The sequence below is a fragment of the Leopardus geoffroyi genome, chromosome E1 (assembly GCF_018350155.1).
Source record: "Leopardus geoffroyi isolate Oge1 chromosome E1, O.geoffroyi_Oge1_pat1.0, whole genome shotgun sequence".
NCBI classification, from domain to species: Eukaryota; Metazoa; Chordata; class Mammalia; order Carnivora; family Felidae; genus Leopardus; species Leopardus geoffroyi.
In genome coordinates this window covers 18,100,677-18,117,604 of record NC_059330.1, presented here as the reverse complement: position 1 = coordinate 18,117,604, position 16,928 = coordinate 18,100,677, and the positions used below count along the sequence as shown (strand labels likewise).

At 56.6% G+C, this 16,928-nt stretch overlaps 1 protein-coding gene across 6 annotated transcripts in view; it reads left to right on the top strand.

The window, feature by feature from the left end:
• The first annotated feature begins 1,095 nt into the window (after positions 1-1,095).
• FOXN1 (forkhead box N1) overlaps positions 1,096-16,928 on the top strand; it is a 28,155-nt gene continuing 12,322 nt past the window's right edge. The window contains exons 1-3 of one of the 6 annotated variants that reach the window (XM_045487948.1): positions 1,096-1,313; positions 15,326-15,457; positions 15,812-16,270. In XM_045487948.1, the coding sequence (XP_045343904.1) occupies positions 15,335-15,457; positions 15,812-16,270 (582 nt within the window). In that variant the 5' untranslated portion in view covers positions 1,096-1,313; positions 15,326-15,334. Of the gene's footprint in view, positions 1,314-7,875; positions 7,946-15,305; positions 15,458-15,811; positions 16,271-16,928 lie in introns of those variants that run through there. The other 5 variants (XM_045487949.1, XM_045487946.1, XM_045487947.1 and 2 more) reach the window with 5 other exon arrangements.

The window sequence follows — 16,928 nt, the reverse complement described above, 5'->3', positions numbered from 1 at the left end:
AGCTGCCCCCTCTGTACTCTTACGCCAGAAGCCAGACCCCAGGCCCCGCTGGGGAGCAGACCCACCGCTAGGTCCTTGGAGCCTTCAGCTCCAGGAAGAGATACAACCGGGTTTAGAAGCCAGGACGAGCGAGAAGAGGGTGGAGGGAAAGGATGGCCAGGAACGGGAGACAGGGGTGGGGCAAAGATGAAAAGGGAAGCAGCGAGAAGGGGGTGGGGCAGGATCCCAGGCAGAAGCAGGGAGGACTGTCAGGGAGCCAGAGATAGGCTGCAGGGCCTGGGTCCAGGTGGGAGCCGGTGGGGGACCAATTCCCAGGGCTCACGAGGCACTCCACTCTAACCAAGGGACGCCTGTCTCCACCTGCACCGACACACAGATACACAGAGCCAGACCTCTGACCCAGAGCACAGACCTGTGCACAGACCCAGATGACCTACACGCGGACAGGGACCTAGGATATAGGGTGACAGACCTGCACACAGACGTGGGGGAAGACGTAGCTGCAGGAGCACACTGCCCCAGGTGACGAATGTACAGACACATGGAAAGACTCACGTGCCCACGGACACATGGAGGGAGTCACAGACACAGAGGCATGTGGGTGCACACACCCACACACACCCACCCACACAAGGACACACCCTGAAGGTATCAGAGGGACCGGAGAGACAGACAGACGGATGGACCCCATGGACAGACAGTTCTCTGCACCTCTGTGCTTGTAACCTGGCCCTTGAGGGGTCACAACCCCTGCCCGTCCACGTTAGGCCGCGGAGAACCCTGGGCCGCCACGCAGAGCTGCTCCCTGGAATCCCTTTGCAGGCGCCGTGAACATACATGTGGTGGCCCAGCTCTCCTGACACACGTGTGCGTGTCCCGACAGGCCTGTGCCCCACCCGTGAGGGCTGACATCCCCCTTCTGGGGTGCAGGTGGGGGCCACGGGACAACCCCCTCCTCCGCGGGCCACAGGCCGTACCCGCTGGCAGAGATTGGGGGCCAGGGCTGGCCCAGGAGAAGGGAGGGGTTGGGGGGAGCCGGGGTGTGGCTGGGGCGGGCACAGGAGCCGGTACCTGTCAAACAAGAGCCAAGGAGCAAACTAGCTTCTTAGTCACCTTGCTCTTCTCCCCGTTTTGGCAGCAGCCCCTCGGGGCAAGGGGAAGCTGATATCATAATTATTGGCTCACCCAGCAGCTGCCTCCCCTCACCTGATGTCAGCACAGACCCAGGACGGCCAAGCTGACGGACTGACAGGCGGACGGAGCTCCTGGCCCCCCAGACCCGGGCCCCCACGCCGACCTGCTTCACTGAGCAGGTAAGAGGAGACCTGTCCCAAGTCAGCCGTGGAGGCCAGCAGGGCCGGGCCAGAGCATGGGGTGGGGGTTTGCCTTTTTAACGGGCCCTGGGAGAGACTGGGAGCCCCTGGGTGCTCCCCATCTTCTCACTGCAGCTCAAGGGAGACTCAGGAAGCAGGGTGAGTGCCTGGAGGCCAAGGAGGACCCCCTCGTGGTCCTCCCTCTCGTCCCTGTCCCAGGCCGTCCAACTCCAACCCTTCTTGCTGTAGGAGGGCTTTTCATTCTGGTGTTTGGTTGGATTTTGTGTGCGGCTCTGGGCTTGGAGAGGCTTTGCTTTGCCACCCCACGCTGGGAGAAAATGAGGACTTGGCAATGCTAGAACTGGAAAACAAGAGCTGAAAGACAGGGAGGCAGATTTCCAACGTTAGTGGCTTTCCGGGGGAGAGGGGGGACCCCCGCTCTGGAAGCTGGGTGGTGCCAAGGGGGTGTGTTGATCAAGAAATCGCTCAACATCTCTGGGCGGCCTGGGCTGGGGTCTAGATGCCTGGGGGCTCCGGGGAGGCCTGGGGTGCAGGAAGGGGGTGGTGCACCTGGTGGAGAAGCAGACAGGTGGCAAACAGGTGCCGTGGCCGGTTGCTGATGCTGAGCTCAAGGCAGAATCCCCTGGAGGTCGCATCAAGACTTCTGAAATCGGGGGCGCCCAGGGAGCAGACCTGAGAGAGGCAGGCAGCTCTAGGACCCCTGAAGCCCAGAATTGGGAGTCCGGGAAGCAAAGGCCCTTAGGGAAACAGCTGGACCGGCAGGAAGCCCTCTCTGGCTCCCAGGGCTTCTCCCCACCCCCTCCCCGCATCAGGTAAGCTTCTGGCATTCCCCAGGGAGTCCCCCAGGTCCTCCCGAAGTGTTGTTCGAAGAAGCAAGTTAGATAAAGCATGGACTGTAACAAGTGTTTGCCTCTTCTCTCTATACCCAGAAGTGTGTGTGAGGGGGTATGTTTGTGTGTGTCCTGTGGCCAGGCACAGCTGGCCGGTGGGAAAGGACCCAGGGGAAGAGGGCACACCCCAGGGAAGTCGCTTCATCCCTCTCCCTGCCTCTATACCACGCATCCCCCCCTGCCCGCAGGGGTGCCCTCCTCACTTTGCTAATCCTGAGGGAGGACGTTTGGTCAGCTCCCTCGAAGTCATGAAGTCTCCACTGCCACGGAGTCCAGCTCTGCTTGACCGTGGCCTTCCCCCACTGATGAAACCCAGCTCCTCTGGGCTGAACTGGAGGGTGTGGTGGAGGGATGGCATCGCACTCCAGCCCATCCCCGCTCCCGCCCCCCACAGGGCCTGGCTCAGGCCCTTATGCCACGTTGGTCATTCTCTGACCCCCAGGACACAGGCAGTAGGGGGGCGTCCCCAACTGATGGTGTGAGGGGGGGATGGGCAGCACCTCCTGTCCCAGGACCTCTCTCACGTGGAGGGCCAGGCAGGGCCACAGTCAGGCTGGGACTGGGGAAGCTCGGGATCGTCGGGGGCCACGGTGCCATGGGGAGAGGCACTCATCCTCCCAGCTCCCCGCCCGGCCCCGCCCCATGCCGCTGCCTGTGCGGAGCTGAGCTCCCGGCTCCGGGGCCTGCTGAGGCATGCTGCCCCCCCAGGCCCGGCGCCTCACTCACCTCCCAGGGCCAGGAACCTGTTCTCCCGGGAATGCCAGGGAGTTCTCAGAGGACTTTATTTCCCAGGGGCTCAGGGAGCCCCAGAATCCTCTCAATTCTGCTCTTGGGAAGGAGGGCAGGACCCCTCCCTGCCCCCATCTTTGTCTCAATCTCACACCGAGCCCACATTGGCCCCCTACCGACAGCCTTTGCCATTCCTTGTGAGAGAGGGAGGCGGGCTGGGAAAGTTAAAGACAAGGGTAAAGCCCACGGGAGACGCGTGCCTTCTGAGAAGTTGTGGTGTGCCAGCCCCCACCCCCACCCTGGTCTCAGGGAAAGCCTTTTTCTTTAGCCCCAAGGAGAGTCCCATCTGCCCTCTAAGAAAGCGACACCTCTTCCCATGGGCTCTGTCCGTCCTTCCCAGCCAGGAAATCCTTCCTGATGTCTAACTTCCTCCTCCCAGCCGGAGTCTTCATGTATCAGTAGAATATGCCAGCACAGGGCTCATGCGGATAGCCAGAGACTGTTCCTAAGTCACACTGAAATTTCCTGAGACCTTGTGTACAGGAAGGGACGGAAGGAAGGCCCCCTGTCCACTGCCCCTCTAATGGTCTTTCCAGCTCCGTATTCTCATGAGGTGGGGCTGCTGGGAGCCACTTCTGCACGCCTCCCCTGATTCCCCCATAACAGAGGGATGCAAGGGACAGGGGTCCCAAAGGTATGCCCTCCCCTTTTTCCTTCCCAGTCACAGCCCGCCATCCCTGCTCGGCCTGCAGGGAGCAAGTCCAACAAGCCGAGATCGGCTTCTGCCACAGGAGAGATTGGCATTAGACATCATGACATGTTTCAGTATCGTAACTTGAGTTTGGCTGGACTGTGTGACCACAGGAGGTGGTTTCCTGAGTGGAGAGACAACCATTGATCTGGGATGGGTGTGGTTGGGCTGGCAACATGCCCAGGAGCAGGGAAACGACAAGATGACCTCTGGGAGAGTGCATTTCAAAGTATCAAACGTCCCTGAATAATTTTGGTCTTTCCAATTTATTGCCCCTTCCTCCACCTCTGTGCCCGCCTCCAACCTCATCCCCAAACCCATCTTCCACCACCACCTCCCCGGAATGGATCTCTCCATACCCCAGAGGTCCTCCTAGGAGCCCAGCACCCCCTCATCATCATCCTCACTACATCCTTCTGTGTCCTTCACATTCTCCCAGTGTTCAGGAAAAGCCCAGAGCAATGCCACTAGAACGAAGTGGACTGGAGGGGGTCATCCCTGGAGAAGCCCTCTCTACTTCCTGATCCTATCCAGGCCTTAAAGGCCGGGCGTTGACCAAACAGTAAAAAATGAGACCAAATGCAGCAAGACAAATTGAGGTCTGATGTCCAGGTGGACCTCTCCACACTGCAGGGGGGTGGCAGGTGGAAGGGGAAGATGGAGAGACATGCCCGGAGGGCCCCAAAGGGAGGCAGTGGCAACCTTTCTTGGGGGCTGCAGGTGTAACCGATCCAATTAGGCACGACCAGGCCCAAAGCAGGGAAATGGACAGAGGCTGAGGCAAGAAGGCCTGCGGGGTTAAGAATGACTGCTGTCGTGAGCGTCCCCAGGTCTCTACCCTGCCTGTGGCTCTTGCTTAGTCAGCTCAGATGAATGGGGCCGGGGAGAGAATTAGCTGAATCGTGATCGCTCAAGGAACTTGACTTGAGAGCCAGCTGTGAGTCACAGAGAAAAGGGAACCCTTGCTCTCACGGTTACTCTGGCAGCTCCAGGGGGTGGGCACCCCTCGAGATGCAACAAGAGAACCCACTGGGAGGTCTGGCCTGAACCTCCACCCCATGCTCAGGGGAAGATGCATAATCAGTCAGCTTCAAGCCCTGCTCCTCTAGCCTGAAACTATTGCTTCTGACAAACTACAGCCGGCTTGGGCACCATCACACACACGCGCGCGCGCACACACACACACACACACAAACACACACCCCTAGAATGGGGTGTGTCCCTAGAACTGGATCGCCCGGAGACAGTTGGAGATTCCACCTACACTTGTAAATTCCATAGCCATGTCCCAGACTATACCAGCCAAGGCATAGGATGTGCTCAAGGACACACACACACACACACACACACACACACAGACACGCACATACCCCACCATGCTCAGAAAACCCAATTATCAGACTCCACTTAGCAGAACCAGAGTGATCGTAGCAGAGACAGAGCAGAAGTGTCCACTGTCAGAGACATCCCCAGCTCCTTCTGGGAGGGGTTCCTGGAGCCCACACTGAGCCCCACAGAGCATGTGGTTTTGGAGAGGAGGCTCGGCCTCTCTGGGCCTTCCCATAAGTATGCCCAATCTTTGAGGCAGGAAGGGTTTTGGAGAGAAAGTTCTTTGGGATGACCATGCCAAGCCCAGGGGGATCTGGAGGTGCTGAGGGGAGAAAGGTGGGGGCTGGAGCCCAGGAGCTGTATGGGCTTGGGGGAATACCCCCCAGAACATGCCCCTTCTCCACATCCTTCTCCTCAGATGAGCAAGGGAATAAGTAGGCACTCAGCCAGCTTCACCCAGCCCAGGTTCCTGGAGAAAGGGTCGGTGCCCAGGTACCTACAGAGCAGAGAACGATCTCCTCCACAATCCCTTCAGTTTCCTTATCTGTCAAATAGAGAGGGACTTGGGGGGAGGGGGAGGGGAGGGCCCCTCAGTGCTCTTTTCACTCCAGTTCAGTAAATTCAAGCACTAAGCTTACTGTCTGCCTTGTATGTGCTCGCACGTGCTCAGGATGGCTTGGGGGGAGGGGCTGCACAGTATGTATTTGTCTGGTACTAGATCTGTATTATTAGTAGTGGTGGCAGAATTAATACCCCTAATGATAGACTGGTAATGAGCAGGGCTTCCGGAAATGATATGTACAGAGCACAAGAGGCCCCTGGCCCAAGGGATGGCAGGAACCTGAGCCCCCACTAGGGTGGGCAGGCAAAGAGGGGGCCACCCACTGGATGTGAGCACTCCTTTTTTTTTTTTTTAAGTTTCTTTCTTTTTTGAGAGAGAAAGAGAGAGCACGTGAGCAGGGAGGGGCAGAGAAAGAGGGAGACAGAGGATCCAAAGCAGGCTCTGCACTGACAGAAGAGAGCCCCATGTGGGTGTGAGGGCTCTTGACCACCCCCATAGGGAACAAACACCCTGGGAAGGGCACATGGTTGAAGGGCAAAAGATCTCAGCCCTCCTCCCTTTCCTGAAATCCCATGGGCCCAGAATCTGAGGGGAGGACACAGGAGCACCAGAAAAGATGGTGTCAGTTCGTCTTCCTTCAGGCATTTTTATTGCCTGGTTCTCACTCCGTCCCCGGGATAGTCAGGTGACGTACATAGGGCAAAGATGAGCCCATTTAATAAAGGAGGAAATGAGATTCACTCCCCCACTAGCCGATGCTGATGGCAGAGCTGGGAAAAGGACACTTCTGGGGTCCTTGATCAGAAGGATGTTGGGGCTTATGAGATGATAAATGCCAGACTAGGGGATGAGGTAAAACAGGGCTCCAGTCATCCCTATTGGTCTCACAGCTCAAATCCTCAGCTGCCAATCATACCACAGCCAATCAACTCTGCAGCCAGTTATCAATGCAGCCCACAGGGGGAGAACCACAGGTTCAGCTCAGGAACTTCCTGATGGGGGTGGGACTTCCGGACACAGGACTGTAGCGCTAATGGGTGCTCAGAGGCAAGCAATGTGGTCCCATCCCTCAGCCCATTCCTCTACCTCCCTACAGATGGCATGGCTGGAGGAAGCTTGTTGTAAGGGAAAACAAGGCCATATTTCATAATCTGTGAAATATCCTCCTGTTCCTCTCATCACTCCCCACCTCACCCCCACTCTTCGGTCCCTTTCACAGCTGGGCAGACTGAGGATTGGAAGGAGCTTGCTTCTCTGGGAATCAGTGTCTAAGGCCTCAGACCACTGCTCTCTTCACACTGTGCCCCAGGGGGGATTAAGCAGACAAGAAGTCCCCCCCCTTCCATGAGCCCAACTCTCTAGTCAAGCCGCCAATGGTTCTGGGTCACTTTGTCTACCTACAAGTCCCTTGTCAAGCCTGTTCTCACCATCAGACCCAATCATGCTTTTAAAAACCTCTGAGGAAGGTAGGAGGCGAGGGGCATCTTCTCCCTAAATTGCCCATCTAAGGGGCTCATGGTTTTGGAATTGAGAATTTTGCTTCCCTCTTCTCCTGCTAGCCTTGGAGGGCAAGCTGACCTTGCTTCTGGGAGCAAAATCTGGAGGTGGGCTCACAGCCTCAGAGCCTGGACTCAGGAATAGGCAGGAGGAAGGAAAAGATGGTCCGTCGATGATCCCCAAGAGTAAGAACAAAAGATCTTTGGGGGTTGGGGTATTTAGGTGAGAGGTCTCCGGAAAGGGGCATTCGAGGAGAAGGGAGACCCAGCAGAGCCAATCCCTCAGACTAGGTGGCCAGTCTTTTCTAGGAGAAAAGGGGTCCTGGGAAGTGTGTCTTAGAAGGGACTGGATGGGAGCGTGAGGGGTAGTATTTCTTATTTCCTTGAAACCAAGCATCCCTTATTTCCCATCTACCAAATGAACATCCACAGGCAGTTCAATCTGTCCCCTGTCTATTCATCCATCTGTCTGTCCATCTATCCACCTATCCAGCTTTCCATCCAGTCATTAGTCCATCCATCAATCTGCCCATCCTTTGATCTGTCCGCTCTAACCATCCGTCTACCCTTCTGTCTATCCACCTGTCCATCCACCCATCCATTGTCCATCTATCCAGAAAGGTCAAGCCCCAATTGGTCTCCCCAGGGCTGCTGGGAAGGGCCTGTGGTCCTGTGGCATTTATGGGGCATGTGACCTGCCTGCCAGGCCTGGGGAGGCAGCCCCGCCCCAGCCCTCAGGCAGGGGGCTGGTCCAGGCATGTGGGAGTATTTATACCTCGATGGAGGCTGCTGGCTTGTCGCTGGGCTCAATGACTCCCCGAAGCCGTGATGGTGGCCATGGCCCAGAGCCCACTGTGAGTGCTTGGATTCAGCTCCGCTGGGGCCAGAGCTGGGTGGCAGGGGCTGGGGACAGGCTGGGGAGATGGCCAGGGAGGTGGCCAGGGATGGTGGGAAGGAAGGGGTGCAGGACCAAGGAGAGTGGGAAAGCAGGAAACTGTCGGAGTCAGGCATCCACAGCAAGGCTGTGGAGAGGGGATGAGTCCATTGCCATTTAACAGCCTCTGGAGGATCCCTCGGTAGATGGCAGGAAGAACAGAGCGGGAGGACTAAGATGACATGGGAGATTAAGGTTAGATATCTGGAAGAACTTCCAGGTCAGCCCCAGACACAGAAGGAGACTCAAGTACTTTCTCAGGATGGGCCTGCCAAGTGATACTCTAGGACCAGCCTACTTCCAGAAGCAGGGGGATGGCTGAGATGGCTTTGGGCGAGCTCTGCTTTGGGGGGTGGGAATGGCTCTGCTGTGGGTGACAGCGGCTCAGACTTGAAGAAAGTCTCACAGCGGGGACACGCTTGCTCTTGTCGCTTTGTTCTTCCCCACTCCACCCCCCCCCCCCCCCCACCACCCCCACTGCCCGTAGCTGCTTCTCCAAGCACTTGAATCAGATCTGAAGGCAGGGGCAGCTGCCACTTTTCCTGAACCCGAGGCAGGGCGAAGAGCCAGAGGGGCCAGAATTTTGGCTTCAGAACCCCCAACCTTGACGGGATGAGAGGATCTAGAAATTTCTTCCTTGTTGGCACTCTCAGACTCCCGCTGTCCTGGGGAGCTCAAGCCTCAGGAGCAGGCCCCGGGCCCTCCAGTGCCAGCCCCAACTGGGTAATTACTGAGCTGCTCCAGGGGCCCCTCCCAGCAGCCGGGCGGGCGGAGCCCCGGGTGGGGCCACAGGCGCCCTGGGCACGGCCCGCCCCTCATAAAACATGCTGCCGCAGCCAGTGACAGAAACCATTAAGGCGGAACTGCGCCATCTCCACCTGGCTCATGAAGGGCGGGTAGGAGGCTGCCCGGTGGGAGGGAGTGTGGAGAGAGCCCAGTCAGGGCCCTCGGTGTCTTCTGTGACTCAGCTGCCCACAGAGGACACAGGGACAGACCCTCCCCAGGAAACCTCCCGCGTTGCCCGCCTCCCCCGCCCCACCAGCCGCTCTGGCTTCCAGGGGTGAGCGAGGAGCCTAATGTGCTCCCGAGGCTCGGCCGTGTAGCCCACTGGCTTTGAGACCTGTGTCTGAATGCTGGGGAGCAGAATTTGGTAGCCGAGGGAACTCAGGCAAGTCAGGCTAACCTCTTTGAGCCGGTTTCCTCATCTATAACATGAGGATGATGACACTCTTCTGGGGTATAATAAGTCACCCAGCTATTCCTGATCCCCTTGAGGTCCCTCCTGAAGGCAGGCCAGGGGTGACGGCCCTGCGGATGTAGTCACCTCCATAGGACCCGCCTCTGCATCTTCAGATGCAAATGGTCCCAGCCTTTCACTGTACTTATAAGGGAACAAAAGTATGAAAGAGGATGCCACTTGCCCAAGGTCACACGACCAGCAAACAGGGTGTCCCCCAGCCCCCACCCCCAAATGGCCCCTTCTGCTGAGTCCTAAGGCACTAGGAAAAGGGTCTCAGAGGTGGGGAGATGCTTGGTGGAGGGAGCACAGGGCCCAGCTGTTTGCGGGAAGGGCACAGAGCAAGGATTCATTGATGCGCCTTGTGGATCCTCTTGTCATGCCTTTTGGGGAATTTCTTTTTTTTACTTTGTTTTTTTAAGTTTATCTATTTTGAGAGAGAGAGAGAGAGAGAGAGAGAGTGCAAGAGCTGAGGAGGGGGCAGAGAAGAGAGACAGAATCCCAAGTAGGGGACGCCTGAGTGGCTCAGTCGGTTGAACGTCTGACTTTGGCTCAGGTTATGATCTCACGGTTCTTGGGTTCGAGCCCCGCCTCCAGCTCTATGCTGATCGTGTGGAGCCTGGTGGGGATTCTTTTTTTTTTTTTTTTTTAGTGTTTATTTTTGAGAGAGAGAGAGAGAGAAAGAGACAGGGTGCAAGCGGGGGCAGGGGCAGGGAGAGAGGGAGACACAGAATCCGAAGCAGGCTCCAGGCTCACAAACCTTGAGATCATGACCTGAACCAAGATCAAGATCAAGAGTCAGACGCTTAACCACTTAACCGACCGAGCCATCCAGGCAGCCCCCTCCTGGGGAATTTCTTACCATCATGCTCCTTACTCAAGTTAGGGAGCAAGGACTCTGCTCTGACTTCCCTTTGACTCCAGGGAAGATCAAGTCTATTTCTTCCATCCCCTCCTACTCTCCAAGGGTGATGGACAGAGGAGAGGTAGTTCAAAGAGCAGAGGGTAGACAGAATGCCCAGATACTGAAATGGTCTTCGGCTAATGTTTTGCCAGGGTTGCACCTCAGGAGTGTGTGTGTGTTTGGGGGTGTGGTTGGGGCTCTGGAGGCCTGAGAATCAGATGTGATTTTCAGCTTTTAGCTATGTGGCACTGGGCAGGACATTTCCCCTCTCTGGGCCTCAATTCTCTCCTCTGAAAAATGGGGTTAATGACCTTGCTCCCCTACTGGGGGTGTGCTGATCAATGTTCACCAACCAGCTCTCAAAAAAAAAAAGAGAAAAGGCTCTGATTTGTAGCGTTTGCTAGTTTCCATGGGTAAATACTTACACGATGGCCAATTTGGGCTCACTGGACTGAACCAGGAGTTGGAAAGAAGTGGGTACAGATGACCCTTGCAAACCCATAGTAGGTGTTGCCAGTACACCTAACTGCCTGTTAGCCTCTAGGGCAACAGGTGAATGAAATGAGATAACAGATACAGATACAAGTGCTTGGTAAGCCGCAGAGTGCTTTATAGATACAGAGTTGTGAGAATGCTCGTCCACGCAGTCGAAGGGACCTCGGGGCACAGTCCACCATTGAGAGTCCAGGCCTGGCTCCAGTCCAGGAAGGGGGCAAGCTGTGGGGTGGGGAAGCCTACCCTAAGTGAGAGGGTCATGGGAGGGGAGCTCCTGGGATCTGGGAAAGGAGGAGAGCAGACTGGACTTCCCACACTGGTTTGCTGATATTTGCAAATACACATCCCATCATGCTTCTTGGAACAGAGGCAGATAGGACAGAGGTTAGACTTCAATGAAAAAATTGCCTCTGGGGACGCCTGGATGGCTCAGTCAGTTAAGCGTCCGACTTCAGCTCAGGTCATGATCTCATGGTTCATGGGTTCGAGCCCCGTGTCAGGCTCTGTGCTGACAGCTCTGAGCCTGGAGCATGCTTTGGATTCTGTCTCTCTCTCTCTCTCTCTATCTCTCCCTGCCCCTCCCCACTTACATCTTCTCTCTTTCTCAAAAAATGAATAAACATTAAAAAAAAAAAATTCCCTCTGAATGCAGTTGCCAGCCTCAGGACACTGGAGCCATTAGCAAAGCCTCCTGAGGGATCCAAAACAATAGAGTAACCCCCCTGCCTCCCACCCTCCCTAGGAGTTTCTACAGGCACTAGCTCTACCACAGGGGAAGAGCTGGAATGATCTCTGAGGCCGGAGAATCAAGAGGAGGGAAGTTTAGCCTCTGCCAATGCCGGAGGATGAAGTCATGGAGACCGAGGTGGGAGGCAGGAAAGAGGAGTTCCCTCTGTTCTCCTTCCCCCACCCCACCCCCAGCTCATGCTTTAAATTAACTCTGTCCCACTGCTAATTATTAATAATAGCTATTCTTTATTGAGCATGTACTATGCATTAAGCGATTTACAAGCAATATTTCATCTAATCCTCCAGAGAGGTACGTATTATTAGCCCTCTTTTACAGATGAGGAAACTGAGGCCCAAGGAAGGAGGTTAAGCAACTGGCTCAACCAAAGTCCCACAGTTACTGGACTCAAACCCCATCCTGACTCTAGAGCTTCTGAACCAGATCGTCCAACTTCAAGGGCAATGCTGGCTACCCCAGGGAGGGGTCAGGGACCAAGGCAGCTTCATCCCTCTCCCCACAACGAGCTCTTCCCTGTGCTGGACAAGAGCGTCCCATATACACCCATCAGAGCCCCACTGCTCAGCCCCTGAGGCAGGAGGGCCCTTTTGAATGCAGTTGGTAGAGGCTGTGTGGTCTTAGGCAAGTCACCTAACCTCTTCTCTGGGCCTCCTTTCCTTATTCGTAAAACAGAGCTTGGGCTGAGGCAACCAAGGGGGTGCCACTGAATCGGGAGTCGTCACTTATAAAACCAACCCAGAGGAAGCCCCATTCGAGGGCTTCTGCATCCTCCGCGCAAATAGAGGGGTGGGCCTCTAGCTCTGTACTCGCTCCTTAGTTTTAATCCTGTCCCTGGGGGCCTGGAGGTGGAGGGTGAGGGGTAGGGTGGGGAGGTAAAAAAGTCACGGCTGTAAACTAAAGCATTCAGTCAGGGCGTCTGAGATGCAGGAAGTCAGACAGGGTTACAGATAATGTCCGGGGACATAGAGGCTGTACAAGGATGGGGGTGGGGCAGCTGCGGCCGCAGGGCTCCTCCTGGGAAGGCCGGACCCTCAGCAGGAGGCGCGGCCCAGGCTGCGGCTCCGAGAGGCCTCCTCAGGTTCATGTCTCAGAAGAACAAGGGCAGCCGCCAACTGGGGCTCATTAGCCCATGTCCCCAAGCCTGCCAGGCCTAAATTTGAGACCATCGGGAAGCTAGGGTCTGGGGTCAGAGGCCACAGCCACATCTGACATAGGTCCTTGAGCATGTTCTATGTGCCGGGCATCTTACACGCATCGTCTCTCTTAAGCTTCATGACAGCAACCCTGTGAGGTAGGTCCTCGTGCTCCATTTATCAGAGGAGCAAGACGCAAAGAGTTACACAGGTACACAACTGGGGCTCAAACTCAGGTCAGACAGACCAAATCTACCCCCCTTGCTGTTGTAACCATGCACAATTCTGCCTCTGGAGAAGGGGGTGACCACCACCGGTTATAAGCCTGAGACCTGGGGGGGCGGGGGGAGGGGCCGGGAGAGGCAGGGAGAGCCCGGGGGCCTTGCCTCTGGAGGTGCTGGAGAACAGCTTGGGAAAGCGGCTCTGGGCCAGATCCAGGCGTGGCAGGCAGGCCCCAGCTGTCCCAGAGCTATCCGGGGAGCAGCGGCCAGGCCTGCGGTCATGCGGAGCCAGAGATGGGCCGCCCGGCACCTTGGGCCCCATGCCTGCTCCCCTGTGGTGTCCAGTTACGGCCAGCTCGGCGCTTCCCTGGTCACGCCACATTTAGCATTGCCGAGTGAGAGGGTGCCGGGACACGGAGAAGGGGCGGCAGAAACTCTTGAAGGGGAGGGAGAGCCTCCCACCAGGCCCCCACCTGGACCCCAGCTACTAGCCTCCTCTGTCACTGATCCCCTGAGGGACTTGGGGGCAAGTGCCCTCCCTTCCTAGTCCCCATTACCCCCAATCAAAGAGAGGAGGTAGTTTATTCCCCAAAGGTGTGCCAACCCTAGGCTGGGCACCGTGGGGCCACCAGGGCCAGACCTCCCTCCCAGAGCTCCCAGGAGATCATGGCCTGGGATATGAAGTTATCCTGATCTGCCTGGTAGAGGTCTTGGACGGGAGGGGTAAGTGTAAACCTCACACGTTTCTTGTTGTTTGGCCCACACCCACTCTGACCCCCACCAAATGATGAAATCGTAAGAGTACAGCCTCCAGAGTTGAACAGATCTGGGTTCAAATCCTTAATTTTTTGTAATGTTTATTTTTGAGAGAGAGAGAGAGAGAGAGCAGGGGAGGGGCAGAGAGAGAGAGAGGGAGAAACAGAATCTGAAGCAGGCTCCAGGCTCTGGGCTGTCAGCACAGAGCCGGACACGGGGCTCGAATTCATGGACCGCAAATCATGACTTGAGCCGAAGTCGGACGCCCAACCGACTGAGCCACCCAGGCGCCCCTGGGTTCGAATCCTTACTCTATTAAGGATTAGCTATGTGATTTGGGCAAGTCAGGTAACCCTTCTGAGCCTCAGTTTCCGTATCTGTAGAGCGAGGGTAATGATGTACCTTCCTGACAAGTTTGTTCTGAGAAACCAGTGAGAAAATTCTCCAAACTGTTTACACAGCAGCCAGCCCAGAGCAGGTCCTCAGCAAATGGCAGCCTTTATCGGAGACTACTTGGCAAAGAGGAGGACATTCAAAAAGAAATGCCGTTTGCAGGTGGTGGAGAAGGAAAGCAAAGAGCTGAGGACGATAGTAGTAAGGCCGTACTGATAATGATATTAATAACGAGAGCTGGCATCTACTGAGCACTTACAATATGGTAGGCACTGTGTTAAATTCTTCCTATGCGTGATTTCATTTACTACAGCATCTCCATGCGGGAGGCCCTACCTCCCTCTGTGTTTTGTAAATGATGGGGTTCGAGCTCAGAGAGCTTCCCTGACACAGCGAGCAAGGAAAGGCTTAGAGCTGAGTCCTCTCAAACTCTTGGGCTGTGCCGGGGACAAAGTGCTATAATTCTAGAAGGTCTGAGCAGAAAGGGCCCTCCGCTATCATCCAGTACAAGCCCCTAGTTTTTAAAATGGTGAAACCAAAGCTCAGAAAGGGCGGTGGCCTGGGGCACCTGGCTGGCTCGGTCTGCAGAGAATGTAACTCTTGATTTCAGAGCTGTGAGTTCGAGCCCCACGCTGGGTGTAGAGATTATTTAAAAATAAAATATTTTAAAAGGGGGGGGAGGGGCAGTAGCCTGCACAAGGTCACAGGTACCAGATGCAGTTTGGAGGAGGTAGGAGAAAACAGCACTGGCCCATCACTGCACATTGGGCCAGTGGCTGCAGCCCGGCGTCATGCCAGGCTCACAGGGCCACCAGGCAACCGGGTCACCTCAAGTCCCTGGTCGCACTTGACACTTTCAGGGTCATGCCAGCCCCTGAAATGGCACCACAGGCCCAGCCTCTACTGAGGGCTGGGTCACCTGCAGCGTGAGGGTCACTCCCACCCTCCGCCTGGGCTTGACCCACTCTCCCCAGCTCCTCTTCTCTCAGGACCACCTGTTTGCTCAGCCACTGAGCAGAGACTGCTTGTCACGGTCACCTAGCCCAGTCCCGCACGGGGGAGACAGGGGCCGGAGGCAGGGTCTCCATCTGCCACTGAGCCCCAGAGCAGCCAACTCTCCTTCCTGGGACTGTGGGGGTGGGGGGTTTCCTACCTGGTGTGTTTTGTTCCGTCTCCACCAGTCTTCTCTCTGTGCTTTCTTCCTCTGCCTCTCGTTTATCTGCTTCTTTCTGTCTCTGATGTTCTCTCACTTTGTCTGTTTATCCGCCTATCTGTCTGTGTCTCACCGGATGTCTGGTGGGAGTCAGGGTCCCAGCCCAGGGAGGGGGTGGGTGGGGAGGTGGTGAACTTGGGGTCGGTCACCGCAGGACCCTGGTCCTCACTCTCATCACAGCCGGCTTTCTTCGAGGCCAGGACCGGGTGATGGTGTCGCTACTCCCGCCGCAGTCTGACGCCACGCTGCCCGGCCCCGCCAGACTGGAGGGCGAGCCCCAGGGGGACCTCATGCAGGCGCCGGGCCTTCCAGGCTCTCCTGCCCCACAGAACGTGAGTATCTGGCACCTAGGCCCCACCCCCAGAGCCCTCCCGGGGTCTGCCTTGTCCCTTCCACCAGCGAACGAGTACCCAGTGACTCCAAGATCCAGAAGTGTTCGATAGAGGCCTCTGGTTCTCCCTTCCATCTGGGGCTTTCCCGGGGCAAGGCTGTATACCCATCTGACTCAGGGCACCTCAGATCTAAGAGCAGCGTACCCTCACAGACGAGGGCTTCCAAAAGCAGGCTGTGTCTCCTCCATCGTTTGGGAGCCCCTGGAGCTCAGCCACAGACCCCTTTACCCTAGCACAGGGCAGGGTCCTGGTCCAGCATCCACTCACAGGCTCTCTACCCTCTGTCCACCCCAGAAGCTTGCCGGCTTCAGCTGCTCATCATTTGTGCCCGACGGCCCCCCAGAGAGGGCATCCTCACTGCCCCCACAGAGTCCCAGTGTCGCGTCACCTGGCCCCGAGCAAGTCCACTGCCCACCTGGCCCTGGCCCGGGCCCCTTCCGGCTCTCACCCTCAGACAAGTTCCCCAGCTTCGGCTTTGAGGAGGGCCCAGCAAGCAGCCCTGGGCGCTTCCTCAAGGGCGGCCATGGGCCTTTCCACCCATACAAACGGCATTTCCATGAAGACGTCTTCCCTGAGGCCCAGACCGCCCTGGCCCTCGATGGACACTCCTTTAAGACCCCGGGGGCACTGGAGACCTTCGAGGAGATCCCCGTGGATGTGGGGGAGGCTGAGGCCTTCCTGCCTGGCTTCTCGGCAGAGGCCTGGTGCAATGGACTCCCCTACCCCAGCCAGGAGCACAGCCCCCAAGTCCTGGTGAGTACCAGTGGCCGCTGGGCATCCCACCTACTCCTGTCCTAGTTCCCAGAAGCCCTGAGATCAAACTCCGCCTTCCCTTTCCAGACTTTTCCACTCAGGGTCAGTTTATGCCAGGGAAGCGGCAAGTTCAGAAAGTTGGGGTCTCGGCTTCATTCTGGCCTCCAGGTCAGCTGGGGAGGGGATGCTGACCTGGCCTGGCATGGAGAGGGCAAGGTGGGGGAGATCAGGCTAAGGAAGCTGGCAGCTTCCCAGAGGCTCCTGAGTCAGGATTCCAGTGTGTGACTTCTCTGTTTGCCTAAGTGTCAAGAATCCCCAGCCAGACCTACCCGCCCATATGCAAATGTAAGAAGGAAAACACATTCCAGACGTCAAGAGAAAGGGTTTGGGGATAAGCCACGGAGCACAATGTTCTCCTCTCTAGCATCAGCACAGAGTCTTGAGAGAGGGCTTAAGTCTTCTCAAAGGACTTTCCGGGCCCCATTCTTTGCCCACAATGGGGCCTGGGTATATTCATAGAAATACCTTGAAAGCACCTTGGAAGGTCAACCAACATATCCCTTTCACAGCCATACCCACAAGCTGTATGATCTTGGGCTAGTCACTTAACCTCTCTGGTCCTCATCTGAAAAGTATGGTTACGAGGACCTGCCTTATA